This window comes from Patiria miniata, unplaced genomic scaffold (assembly GCF_015706575.1).
Source record: "Patiria miniata isolate m_02_andy unplaced genomic scaffold, ASM1570657v1 HiC_scaffold_17, whole genome shotgun sequence".
Classification (NCBI taxonomy): Eukaryota; Metazoa; Echinodermata; class Asteroidea; order Valvatida; family Asterinidae; genus Patiria; species Patiria miniata.
Window position 1 is genome coordinate 3,211,012 of NW_024037055.1, and position 14,261 is coordinate 3,225,272.

General features: G+C 39.9%; 2 protein-coding genes across 4 annotated transcripts; one reads left to right on the top strand and one right to left on the bottom strand.

Moving 5' to 3' along the window:
• The first annotated feature begins 531 nt into the window (after positions 1 to 531).
• LOC119723478 lies at positions 532 to 7,103 on the top strand. The gene is made up of 6 exons (XM_038194153.1): positions 532 to 689; positions 1,171 to 1,354; positions 2,723 to 2,942; positions 4,260 to 4,465; positions 5,183 to 5,258; positions 5,663 to 7,103. The coding sequence occupies exons 2-6, from the start codon at positions 1,235 to 1,237 to the stop codon at positions 5,860 to 5,862; spliced, it is 822 nt and encodes a 273-aa protein (XP_038050081.1). The 5' UTR covers positions 532 to 689; positions 1,171 to 1,234; the 3' UTR covers positions 5,863 to 7,103.
• On the bottom strand, positions 6,939 to 13,822 carry LOC119723477. 3 transcript variants are annotated; one of them, XM_038194151.1, is made up of 7 exons: positions 13,629 to 13,822; positions 13,219 to 13,250; positions 12,468 to 12,608; positions 11,561 to 11,752; positions 10,047 to 10,259; positions 9,540 to 9,777; positions 6,939 to 9,431 (listed from the first exon to the last, which is right to left on the bottom strand). In XM_038194151.1, the coding sequence occupies exons 3-7, from the start codon at positions 12,516 to 12,518 to the stop codon at positions 8,338 to 8,340; spliced, it is 1,788 nt and encodes a 595-aa protein (XP_038050079.1). In that variant the 5' UTR covers positions 12,519 to 12,608; positions 13,219 to 13,250; positions 13,629 to 13,822; the 3' UTR covers positions 6,939 to 8,337. The 3 variants fall into 3 exon arrangements, with proteins under 3 accessions (XP_038050079.1, XP_038050078.1, XP_038050080.1); XM_038194150.1 differs by lacking the exon at positions 13,219 to 13,250; XM_038194152.1 differs by lacking the exon at positions 13,629 to 13,822 and having other exon boundaries at positions 13,141 to 13,228.
• Between the last annotated feature and the right edge of the window lie 439 nt (positions 13,823 to 14,261).

The window sequence follows — 14,261 nt, forward strand, 5'->3', positions numbered from 1 at the left end:
ATTTGTTTCTTTTGTAATATATGTTTTTATTTCACACGATTGGACTAAGCCCAGCAAATGTACTTGGACTTTGAGAGCTGACAAAGACTGATTTGCATATGAATGGGCGTTAATTTATTTATGATTCATAACTTGTGTGCTCCGTCCGGATTTTGGGGAACTTTGGCAAGCTTGTTGATCTTTTTCAGTCAAATACCCGCTTGTTTTGTGTGTGATCGACGTTTTGGTCTATGTAATTATTTTTTTGTCACATGAAGTGGTCAGAAACTATGGGATAGGCCTACGGCCGGAGATAGATTATTTTGTCCATATATTCTTCAGCTTTAGTCTCAGCCCTCTTTTACTTAAGTCTGGCTACGCCCAATTTTCTTGCAATTTTTGGCTTGTTTTTGTTTTTACTGGTGGTCGACACTGAATGAAAGAACTGTTAATGCAAGTAATATAAAACGCACAATATGTGTGATCATGCGGGAGGGGGGGGGGGATTTTTATTGAAATCCTCGCCTCCCGAGTACCGACTGTTGGGATTGTGATCAGCGTAGCAAGAGAGGGCGCTGTTTTCATTTACAAGTCAGCTGTTAACACGTGTATGCGCGCTTCATGCATGCATGACGCACGAAGTATAACAAGTTGACACTTGACACTGACAGAGTCTGAATCGGTTGGTCTTTTCATTACTTCTGAGATCGGTGAGTTTAACTTTAACATTCTCTTTAAAAAAAAATGATGACTTATGGACCGATGAAGATCATGTAGCATTGAATAATTATTCTTTTAAGTTTGTAAATGTAATATTGGAACTTGGGTCTTTTGTGTTGGGAATGGAAATCGTTTTTGATTGGTTTTTGGCTCGAAGTGCTTGTCCATTCGTATGCTGTGTACCGGCGTGTGGACCTTCCGGCAAAACGTGGGCACATAGTGGGCATTTCCTGTCAGTACCAGGAATTTCATAAATGTACTAATATTTTAGTGCCATTATTACTGACACTGACAGTGGCTGTACGAACTTGTATTCTATTTGATCCCTTCAAACTTCATAAACTTCCTTAAAAAAGCATTTACTGTCATGACTTGTCATAATTGCTGCTTTCAGGTTTATTGCTAAGTTCTACTTGGATACACATTACAAAAAGGCATTCACACTTAATCATGTTTATATTTGGATCCCAGGCCAGGCCTCCCCTCTCCCAAACAGACGGATCTGATGATTCTGATTTTCCCGTGATTTGTCACGATGGATTCAAGCAATGCCAAAACACCAACGAGACGATGGATCGGACGTGGGCGAGGCGTCCTTGGTTTGTCTTCTCAGCAGATGACGCAGAAAGAGACGAGACCTGGCCATGTACAACAGGTGAAGAATAAGAAAAGAAATGTAGAATCCAGACGCCACTTCTTTGGTTGTGTACAAAGTCTATGGAGAGTCCAGTGCATTTTCAAAGTATTTTCTAACAAAATTGGACATGTTTCTCAGTTCCAGATTCAGTTCAGGCATGCAACTTTTCCTTGGATGCGCTGATTTCCTCATTTTTTACCTCACATGAATGCCATTACAAATTGAAAAATACCGTACAAATTGTGTAGTTTGGAGTTGACTAATTTTTTCTAAAGTCACAGTTGCATGCCTGTAAATGTCTTTCCAACATTTTAGCAATGTCTGACCTTCATAAAGTTCATTGAGATAATAGGCCTATACAATGAAAAAAAGTGGCATCAAGATGCAACATTCTTTCCAAGGATCAACAGAAGGGGATAATTTTCAAGAGGATAAAATTAGGGTTAGACATTGGACATGTGCTGTCCATTTATGTCATGACAATTTGTACTGAAAGTCAAATCACAGCCCCTTTTTTTTTTGGCGCCTTATTATACCCTGTTGGATAACATCCTGTTTGATCAACCGTGCTACTATGTATGTTCAGTCATGGTTCAGTCATGGAGGAATTTTTATTCCTCCATGGTTCAGTGTACAGTGGTTGCACTTGCAGTAACCATCCATGCATGACCACACTGTTTATTCACTAGGCATGCCCCAGTACAGCGAACTTGGCTCAGTCAAGCGTAAATTACACAACTTTGAATAAACAGAATTAACTTGTGACAACATGCATAATTCAAAATACCGTACATGTACCTGTAAACAGATGTTGATAGGCGTGGCATTCACAGATGTTTCTTACCAATGTGGAAGACGTTTGTATCAAAAATTGTGGTAGGAAAAATTGGAGATTTCAAAATCAGTGTATCCTGATTTTTTCAAACCGAATAACGATTATCCAATTTCACCCGAAATTTCCATTCAGATCATAGTCATGCCAAAAACTTAAGTGACAATTGAGATGCCACATACAATGCGCTCCAAAGCTGTAATGGTGAGAAAAACCTCTCTGATCAGTCAAACTGGCAGGCTGTTCATAATCAAGAAGATCACTAACGAGTGAATGCAGTCACAATCAGAGACCATGGAGCAACTTGGGGGATGTTCCACTTGTTTTCTTTAGCCTGTCACAAAAAAATTGAAGGCTTCCTTTTGTTTATGGTTGGTTTGGAATATCCGGTTCCCAAAATTCAAACCGAATGGTGGAATTGAAACAGAATTTGAAAAAATCTGGATTTTAATCCCACCCCCCCCCCAAAAAAAAAAACACATAAAAAGCTTGAAATTAATCATGTATAAAGTTTTAATATGATTATAATTGGAAAGTGTTTTTCACTTCTTTAGGAAAGACTAAATAATGCATCATCTGTAAGCCAGAATGCCAGATCATCAGGTCCGTCTAGATTCCAAGATGGGCACAAACAGCAAATGGTCCGTCCACCAGCCAACCGGCAGCCAGCAGCAGAGGGAGACAGAAGATCGCAGAATTGCAGCAGTGACATAAGGAATGGGGGGAACAACGGCCGTAACACGGCAGCAAGACTACCGATGCAAAACGGCATGGGTAGGTTGATACGCCCGTTAAGGGGCAGAGGTGGTATTGAGTCAATCATAAGTCATCAGAAGTCATCACAAGACATCACAAGTCATCAAACTCATCACAAGCTATGACAACTCATCGGAAGCCATCACAAGACATCACAAGTACTCACAAGTCATCACAAGTTACGACAAGTCATCACAAGTTATGACAAATCATCGCAAGCCATCACAAGACATCACAAGTACTCACAAGTCATCACAAGTCATCACGGGTCAATCACAAGTCATCACAAGTTATCTAGTCTCTAATCAAGTTACAAGCAGTGTGGTAATCAAGTCCATCACAAGTCCATCACAAGTCCAGTCACAAGTTATGACAAATCATCACAAGCCATCACAAGTCATCGCAAGTCATCACAAGTCATCGCAAGTCATCACAAGTCAATCACAAGTTATCTAGTCTCTAATCAAGTTACAAGCAGTGTGGCAGTCGAGTCCATCACAAGTCCAGTCACAAGTAAATCACAAGTTCTTGTCCAGTCATAAGTAACAGGGGATGAAAAGTAACAAAACAAATCTTTTGTTGGAGTTCATTTTAATAGCTTGTGAATTGAAGATAGGACTGGATGACTTGTGATGGACTTGTGACGGACTCGACTTCAACAGTGCTGACAAGCTATTCAAATGAACTGTGGCATAGGCATTTGTTTGTTTTTGTTCATCCCTGGATACTTGTGAATGAGTTGAGATTGACTGGTGATGAACTCAGTTACAATGCTGCTCCATATAAACTATCAGCTGTTAACCCTCCCTCTCTCAGTGACAATCTGTAGAGAGTTACCCTATACGCCAAAATCCATCAGGTGACAGGTTTCAACAGTTCTGTTAACTGGCCTCATATTGGTACAATTGACAGGCTGTGGTAGTTTTGTTAACTGAGGGTACCATGCCTTGACTGACATTGATAGATGTGGTTTGTCGGCACTGGTGACTGCCTGTCAATGATGGATTTAGCTCAATAACAATGAAGGCACAAAAGGTTCCCTCATGCATTCCAGCCAAACAAAGGCATCACCCTTTAAAAATGGCTGCTACACAAGCTGTAGCAGTATTAATGGTCACCCTATCTATCAAACCCCTTCAACAGGCTGTGACAGTTTTACGGTTTAATCCATAGGGTTTCTGGCAGTTGGTGACCAGCCTGTACAAAAGGTTTGGAAAAGGAAGTGGATAGATTTTTGACCGTTTGTGATAGTTATATCAGCAGGAGGGTTAATTGAGAGTTAATAAGGCGTCAACAATTTCTAAAATGTAAAAAAAAAAATTCTCCATCTTTCAGCTGGTGACAATAACAGCAGAGCCAAGACGTTACTTGCCAAGTACAGCTATAAGGCTAACCCAGAAAGCCCCCTGGGTTTCTCGGAACTCAACATCCGACAGGGCCAGAAGCTGACTCTAGTAGAGAAACACCCAACAAACGAACACTGGTGGAAAGTCCGGGATGAGACGGGAGCCGTGGGTTACGTTCCTGCCAATTACATGAAGGTGAGTTGAAGATTCTCTTTTGAAGCCTAGATTCTAGACTTGACCAATGAGATCGATAGGTACCTCAATTTGTCATGGTGCATAGTAGAAACCAATAAGATTATCAAAAGCACGAGGCCATTGTCTGCCCTCATAAACACCTCATTGGCTGAAGTATTTAAAGCTATAGTCCATCATTTGTCATTTGTGCATTTTGTTCGTTTGAAGCAACAAAAGTGTTCAAAATCTAATGAAGGATACTGAGCAACTAACCTGATGAAGTTTCAGCTAAGCTTCAGCTGTACATTCCGAGAAAAGCAGCATTCTAAGATCTCAATTTCAAATCAAAAGTTACTGAATCATGTTTTGAACTGTTTTGAATTGCAGCTATACGCGGCGTCGCGCACTGATCCGACGAATTATAACAACCGCGCGCGCGTGTGCGTCGTTCCAATACTTGTGCGCGCTGCGCTGAATAACAAAACGAACTACTAATTTAAATTTTCCTACGGTGTTTCTTAAGAATCACCGTTGGAAATGCCTTCTTTCGTTGATTACTTCAAAATGACAGCTTCCCAGAAAGAATAATTTCACAGGGAGTTTAGTTCCCTTACTATCTTTCAACCAAGTTTGTTTTTTAACAGTAATTACGCCAGTTACTTTTCGGATGGCTGCAAATGATGGACTATAGCTTTAACAAAGGGAAACATATTTTTCACCATTTTTTTTTTTTTTCAGATTGAAGAAGCCAAACCAAGCATCTTGCCATGGCTCGCTGATAAAGTTGAAGAAGCAGAAGTTCCCACAGAGAAACGTAAGAATTTTCTTCAACTTGATTTTTTTGTTTTTTAAGTTTTTAAGTGAATCGATTTTTCCTTTGGTCTTGTACCTTGTACTGTTTTGGGTGTGCAGCTTTAGATGTCATCAGTTCAAAAATTATCAAATCTGTCAAAAAATCCCCCCCCCCCCCCCCCCCCCCGACACTCCTGGAAACAAATTCCTCACCAAACTGCTATGGCTGGTACATGTATGATGGAATTCTGTATCAGGGGGATCTAAATATTCAGTTTGCCCTTTTGCCTGAAAAATGAAAATGAATGTTTGTTTCAATTTTCGCACAACTGGAAAGAAATCTCAAACTGTCGTTTGTTCCCTTTTAACGTTTTTGATAAAAGCTGCTGTATTGTTTTGATCGAAAAAGTCTCATTTTTCATACAGCTGTTTTTAAACCCTACGTCTCGGCCTACAACAAGCAGACAGAGAACCCCGAACAGAGCAAAGAGCAAGAAAAGAACGATTACTACTGCAGCATTTGCGATAAGAAGTTGAACGGGCCGAAGCCATATGGAGCTCACATGACTAGCAAGGCGCACAAGGAAGAGGTCGAGATGGCGCGAGAAAGAGGAGACGATGTCTGAGAATGTGTTAGAAGAGGAAGAAGGAGGTTTGATGGGAAGGCCTGGGACACATTGTACGGTACACAAATATTCCGAGAAGGACTTCTGCTTATTTATAAGACGGTACCCACGTGGGATATGGCCGCATTGATTTTGACTGATTAAATCGCTTATCGCTACTGTACTATCCAGAGCGCTGATGATCATTGATCCCTTTTATAAAACTTGTGAGGGAAACACGGGCGTTGCAATGCATAGTGGGCAGGTTGCTTGCCATAAACATTGTACTTGTACTTGCATTTTGTGCGAACTGACCATGCGCACACTGAAGCGCTGACTTGTTATGCTACAAAATGTACCAAAAGAGAGTGCATAGAAATAAGGTCACCAGTGCTCTATAAGCCAGCCTCAGGTCGACCTTGCGACGACACAGATCAGTCGGCGACTGACTTTTCAGGATCAAGCTGCGTCTGAGCTACGACCGTCGGGAACAACTCAGTCGCCAATTTTGCGCGACCCGAGTGTAACTGCGACGATATTAAAATGATCAGCATCAGTTGGCGCTCACAAAAAAATCACCAGTCGTAAGAGTAAAAAAAATCCAATTTCTGCGCATGTTCCGCGACCATCACACAACTTCTCAGTTTTGTGACCTGGGCATAATTTGTGTACTTGATGCCGACGATTCCGTCGACGCGCAAGAAAATCGAGGGTCGGCCTGAGGCTGGCTATAGACAATCAGGGTACATGAAGTTATATCACAAAGGCCCCCTTTCAATAACGAAAGAATTGTACCAGCTAATATTCAGACAATAGCTTGGGCAGTGCTTTTGCCATTGAAGAGGGCCTTGTGTTTGTACCATGATCACGTGCCCCGATTCATCCAGAGGCAATGGGAGCAAGCCAAACTAGTTCTCTCTATTTTGTATTTTTAACTTAGATCATGTCTGAATCTGAATTGTTGTTTCCGTGGCTTCTGTTTTTGCTGTAGATGTTCTGCAGAGAATAACTTTTGCAGTACACAACAGTGCCCATATGTTAATTCCCTACCTCCTATTTTCGACTTTTTTAGTTTCATGGTCATTTTTTTTTTTTTGGTAAATATACTTTGTTTACTTGTCAACATTTATAAACAGTTAGATTAGGAAAAAAAGACACCATTCATGTATATCATTTAGTCTCAAAATAATTTATTTGCACATCAAAGTTTCGACAGTTACACTAGATTTTATACAGTGCCTGAATAAATCCCTGTCATCTGATTGGTAGTTTGTTGATCACGTGTCATTGAATTATTTGTCCCAATGCAGGGCGCGGCTGCACTGTAAAAATAGAAGTTCCATTCCACAGTAAATGGAAGTTCCTTTGCACGGTCACATGATTGGTGGCTCAGACCAATCAGATGACGAGATTTATTCAGGTGTTGTATAAAACAAATAATGAATGTTTCACATTTATGCAATGGAAAGAATAATTCCATTCGGTTACAGATGGAATGTTCCATTCCACTGGGCTTCGCCTCGTGGAATGGAACATTCCATCTGTCACCAAATGAAATTATTCTGTCCATTGCACTCACAAACATTCATTATTTGTATAACAATACGTTATTCTATTTTTTACATTATTGCATATTTTTTTGTGTTTTTGATATCTTGTAATTGTCTTGCCAATATCAAAGTTCCAATGCGGGTGTAAAAACAAATTGGAAAATTAACTTATTTTCTGTGTTTTTTTTACCTCAGTACAAATTATTTCGTGTTAGTATGAAGTTTTGAAAAGTTAAAAAAAAATAAAAGCATTTGAGCCATACTCATGTTAATATTTCCCTTTTTTGTAAGGTGTTAAATTAAGTTAGTGTATATTGTTTCTAAAGTTTTGCAATTTGAGATTTTAATCAACTTGCCTCATGCCCAATTTCAAACAAAAATTGAGTGTTATTTTTCAGTTTAGTAGCTCCACATTTGTGATGTGGTATGTCAAAATCAGGCACAATTGAGCAAGAACTAAATTTTCAGTTATTGCAATATTAGTAAAATATTTCAAACGCTGCTTTGTTTTTATTGAAATTGGATATTCCAAAGCAAAGTTATTGAATTTTGACATCAGACTGTCCAAAATGTCAAATATGAGAAACAGGTCTTTTAAGTTTGAGTTTTGCGAAAAAAAGTTATTCGGAAAAGGTGTCATTATGAAACAACATTACCTTGGCGACAGGTATACAGAAGCAAAGAAACTGGCCTTTTATTGATTTGCCAAAAAAAAAAAATCAAAAATTTATTATGAAAATCGCAATAAAAAACTGAAAATCACCCCATGTCATATGGCAGATGTTTCTCCATTCGTAGTTTTGCCCAATTGTGCCTGGTAGTACCACGTCATATTTTGGCCTAACAACATTCAGATCTTATTCATACATACATGTATATGCTAGCAAAAATAAAGGATAACTTCAGAAACAGTCCAGTTTTGAAACAACAAATTTAGTTGACACAATCATGTATCATTGTCTTCAGACTGATCCGTTATCAGTGTTTCTTTCGAAGCATCTCCAGAATTATTGTCTTTTTGTTCATTGTCCTCTTCGACTTCACAAGAACTGCCTTTGTCTTGAGACATTTTTCCAGAGTCTAGATTGTCTGGACTTTCCTCGACCTTGTCAGCGGGAACATTTTCTCCGTCCTGATTCTCATTGTCAACATCTTCAGTGTTCTCTGGCTCTTCACTGGCATCGTGATTACTAGTGGTTCCATCTGTTGCCATGGTAACAGCGGGAAGATTTTCTCCATCCTGATTCCCATTGTCAACATCTTCAGTGTTCTCTAGATCTTCACTGGCATCATGATTACTAGTGGCTCCATCTGTTGCCATGGTAACAGAGGCATTGTCTTTGCTGTGTTGCATATCATCACGTGTTGCATCACCGGAGTCATTTTCATGGCCGTTATCCGAACCAGTTTCCGCCAATTCATTAACGGTTCCCATGGAAACCTGCTCAGTCAATTTTGTGTCTTGTTGAAGGTCCTCACTTGCAACAGCAGCATCTTGTGTAGAATTTTGAGGCTCTTCCAATGCAGCATTTTTTGATGGTTCCGTCGCCGCAACATTTGCTCTTGCAACTACGTCCATTTCATCCTCGGGAGTCTGTTCCCGGACCACATCTGGCAAACCTTCATCTTTTTCTTCAGTGACATTATCTGACGTAGTCCTCACTGTTTTTGTCTCCTTTCCTTTTTCCTCTTCATCTCCATGGCAACTGACACCTGCTACATCTGTGTGCATCTCCTGTACACTCGACATTTTCCTAGGCTCTGACTGTGTCAGAAAAATAGCTTTTCCAGCAATCACTTCGTGCTCTTTCAGTTTGAATTTGCCCGCGTCGTATTTCACAATTGAGGACAGCGAACTTGAAGCCAGGGATTCGGTAACCTCTGTCCCTTCGAGGGTTCTGACGCTCAAGTGACCGTCTCTGGACTTCGTGTCGGTATTTTTGCTGTTCTTTGACCGCCTTCCTTCAGTGTCGTCCACAGTAAATGCAACACGGCTTGCATTCTTGCCGTATCTCTCAAGAAAGTCCAAACTTCGGGAAACTGCGAGGGAAACAGAATTTAACATGGTTAACTGAATGTGAAAGATTGTTTTTATTTAATATCCCAGTTGTCTCGGCAGCCAACAGCAGATTATAACTTCAAATTAACCTGGTGCGGATGCAGCAACTCTCTTGTCACTTCCCCTGCCCAGGTGCTCGCCCCTCCCCCGTGGGGAGGCCACCTCTCTGGGTGTGTCCACCTTCCAAGAGTACCACTTGGTGTTGGTACCCGGCATCACTGGTAACAGGAGGCGGGGTATTGGTATGGTGTCGTCCGAGGAGGGCCAGTGCAGATGTAAGGGGTTGTTGTCGTCGCTGCGATAGCTGCGTTGGCGTTTGCACATGCCCTGGACCAAAAAAAACAAAAAAAGTGGAAATTATTGAGTGTCACAAATCTTGGAATAATTGAAATTTGTACTAGGAACCTCCAAAAGATGATTTTGGAGTTGGAGATGAAAATGAAGCAGGAGGGGAAAAACAGAGGTTAAGAACCCCACCACACCCTACCTCGCCCCCACCAAGCCCTATCCCACCCCACCCCCTCCCCCACCCCCTCCCCCACCCCTTCCCCCACCCCCTCCCCCACCCCTTGTTTTGTCATAACATCTTAAATTACCTTGTAACTGGCTGATCCGTCACAGTTCCTCACAGCGTTGGTCAGATAAGTGACCTGCGCATAGAGCTCCCGCAATTGATGCTTGGCTTCTCCATAGTCGGACGGACTGTGTAAGATGTGGAATGGTTTGACCGCCTTAACGGGGTGTTTGTAGAGACTGTGGGGATTCTTGGGGACTCTCAGTGGCGGTACCTCGGGTTGTTTCTCATTCTCCTGAGGATGGAAGTAGTAATGAAATGAAAACAACCACAAAGCCTCGGAAGGGTGTTTGTTACAATGAGTTTGGAATATTTCAGTTGAAAGTACTTTGGAATATTTGACTTGAAATAGTTCTGAAAGCCTGAACATTTTTTAACAGGGCAAATAACAAAATCATGCATGTCTTAAACTCAAAATCAAATACACACAAATAAACATAATCCTATAAGTGTATCATCTATTTTTTGTGTAAGGAAAACAACTTTGTTGTTTATAAAATAGTAAAGGAAATTTAAAACAAAATCTCAATATATGTACGTAAGGTAATCCAAGGTTGTCTGTTATTCTTCTCTTTTAACATTGCTAAACATCTCCCAAATTCATTTCATATCAAAATTTGATGTTTTCTTACATTGGTTATTTTTTCTTTTAAAAACCCTCAAATTAAAATAAAGAATAACTGAAAGTGAGTTTTAACCCATCCCCCTGGAAAAAAATTATCTAATTCTTTTGTGATGATGAGTTCAAAGGACCTGCCAAAAAAATATACACACGCGAAAAGCTGCAGTGATATTGCGATATGCTGCATCTTTAAGAATGGGTACTTAAGACTACTACATGGGAGAATATATATTAGCTGACAGCTGATGTACGGTGAGTCACGTCTAGCTGTCTACCGAAATTGAAAAGAAAAAAATTCCATGCATAAAATGTGAGTGTGGCACGGCTGCTGAGGAAAACTGATCATTTATTTATCGTGTCAAGGAATGCAATGATGTCTGAGCCATAAAGGGATTGTGTGTAGAAATAACGGTTGGATATGGCAGTTTATCTTCAAGATGACGCATGATAAATTGTGTAAAAGATGGACTGAGGACTTTTTATTTATTCTGAAGATCTTTTTTAGCAGTTACGAATTGATATACATGTACGTAGAACTTAGAGACTGTCTTCAATTAGTTTTTGATGGATTTCCATTGCATTTCATTGAATTTTATGGATTTTGTTATGAATGGAACACACATCTGCAATTTATAACAAGTTTTCTGATGGATTCGAATTTGAATTTATTATGATGTACAAAATTTAAATTTCATTATATCATCTTTTCCAGGCCCCCCCTTAAATCAATAGGGGGGGGGGGGGGGGGGGGGGGTGGTAGCAGTCATATGTTCTTTGCCATATTCCTGTATTTTGTGGCTCAAAGGGAGTTTAGACCGTCAAACACCCCCCCCCCTGCCCCCACCCCGCCCACCAACACAAAAACATTGGTTCTGGATTCACTGATGACTCCATCAAGAAATATGTCCTCTCACCGTTTGTACTCTGGACCGCACCTCGATGCATTCGTAGTCCTCCCAGAGTTTCTTGGCACTGCGGACGCTGCGGCCCGTGGCTATCTTGGGCAAGGTGTTGGCTCTGGCGTGATGACGCGAGCGACGCGTGGCGGCATCTTGACGGGATGCGGTGATGAAGTCACAGTCCAGATGCTGGTAAGAGACCGCCGTCTGTACATCGATAAAAGGAGAGAGAATAGGATAGTGTTTAAACTTTTTCCTCTTACATCAATGCTAAACTCACAATCTCAGAAGGCAAATTGATGCTGTCAACTAGTGACAAATTTTGTTTTGAATCCAGTGTTTTGTTTGAAGACATAAAAACTGACTGCATTTGCTTCAAAAAATAACAAAAGTCACCTTGAATTTAAACGCTGCTAAAAAATGAAAAAAATCTGATTTTAAAATTTAATTGGTAAATGTGTTATAAGAAAAAACACCATAATCGCTTTATTCAAATCTTGACCCTCTGGTAAATAATTGACAAATTATGATTTGCCCTAAACACCGCACATTGTAGAAAATAAAGTTTGAAATGGTGCCTATTATTGTCAAATCCCCCCCCCCCACTTTACTCGCAACCCCGCCCACTCTTTCAAATAAACTGGGTGTAGTTTTACAATTTTCAAAAAGCCAGACACTTTCAAGACTTTTTTTTTTATAAGTAACCCATATCCACCACCCTCCGAAAAATTTCTTATTGCATTAATGATTAGTCAATGTCATCCCACCCCTTTTAAAATTAGCTCCTCCCTTAATTGGGGGATACATGTAGCTTGTGTGAACAAATATTTAAGTTGGCCACTTGTTTCAAGGATTACGCTACCTCGCTCTTTTAATCTAGAATTCTTATAATTAATTCATGCATCTATGCGCTTAGTTTTACCTGTGTCTTGCGAGGGTATCGTGTCTTGCCAGCAGGGATGCAGGATTCCATCCTCCTAGATTGCAGATGATGCAGACAAGATGCGGATTAAGATGGGCAGGGCATTGGTATCGTTAGGTCATCCTTTCTTGCTGCAGAAATCTGGGAAAAAGGGGACATTCAGGTGACTTTTGAGAACATTGGGATGAGGGAATTATTGATTTTAGTTAAAATTATATTGAAGTATTTTGTGAAGAAAAATTAAGATAAATTCTTTTTAATTAGAACAATTTGTGAGTTTTACATGAGGTTTTTTGTGAAGCAATAGTAGTCTGGTAATAATGTTTTTTCAACCATGGGGGATATAGCCAAAACAAAAGTGGATTTTAGACAATATTTGGTTGCTTTGGGCTGATTACAGATTTGGGTCCACTATTATTAAATAAGTTTATGAATCAATAACAAATATATTCAGCAATTAGTAATTAAATTTCATTTAAAATGAGGTTGAACAAAAATATATAGTTAACATCATCCAAAGCATTATTCAAATATTAACAATTGAACTGTCGATAAGATCAAAATACAGGACATTTTCAATGAAATTATGACAACATAATGTTTCCAGGAATATAATTCTACACTACAGCCTATAATTAATATCCATTTTTATCCTGAAAATACTCAAAATCACCTTAGGCTTTTGCCAATGTTTACATGAAACTTCCATCTTGACTTCAGTTAGTCTGGTTCAATCATGGAGGATACTTACTCAATCAAAAGAGGAAACAGCAAGATTCCTTTCTGAAAAACAAATATCCACACGTTTCAAATCGCTAAAACTTGCAGGAGTGTTCCCCAAAGATTCCGAGTGACCCTCTTCAACTATCGATCTTCGTGTCCTGTCTAGCTGTGATCTGTCCAGTCATTGCTTGGTTACATGATGTCCATTATAAACCAAACAATGTCCGGATAAATGAACAATAGCAGGAACTTCTGAATATTTGATCAAGGGAGAGCAAAGCCGACTGGTTTTCAAAGATTGCTCTTTATTTACTAGTTGACAAAAGGGCCGTCTCACTAAGACGATCCCCAAGTGACTTGGTTGGATACACCCTTGGTTGAACTTACAAGAACCGAATTATTTATGAGAAAAGTGATTGAAAAAAAAAGAGGGATTACCTTTTCACTCGCGGGATTTACAAGGGAGTCTTTAACAAAATCCAATCCGATAACACTACATTTTTTTGGGAAAACAGGACAAAATGACCTAAAAACACGAGAAGTTGCAGTGAATTTCTGCACTGACCACATTGGTTGTGTATGACTTCCGCGTAGCGTGCATCCTAGCAACACGTACCCCTAAGGGTGAATAGGTACGGGTGGGTACAGGGCTAGGGGTGCGTGACCTCGCGTACTGCATGCTACAGCGATCACGAACTAAGCGGGCTAAACTGTGAATTTTCAAGGATATTTGTTTGTGGAGTCAACACAGAGAAATGCTCAGCTAGCCGATCGTGGTTCATGTACTTTGGTGTGTCAATAAAATAGTGGTAATCACTCCAATTTATGATCGCAAAGGTCGAGTGTTTCCAAGTTTGTAAAACTTTTGTTAAGTCTGATAAAGTTTGATAAAAATGCCATCTGACAAAAAAGTTAAATATGTAAAGCGTTTTTTTTTTGGGGGGGGGGGCGTTTCAAACTTTCAAGTCACATTCCTCGTTTTATGATTTGCACGTTTCTCTCACGCAAAATAGGAGGGGGGGGCCTTTTAATTTTTTTTTGATGAACCTATGATTGTGCATGCTCGCGTTT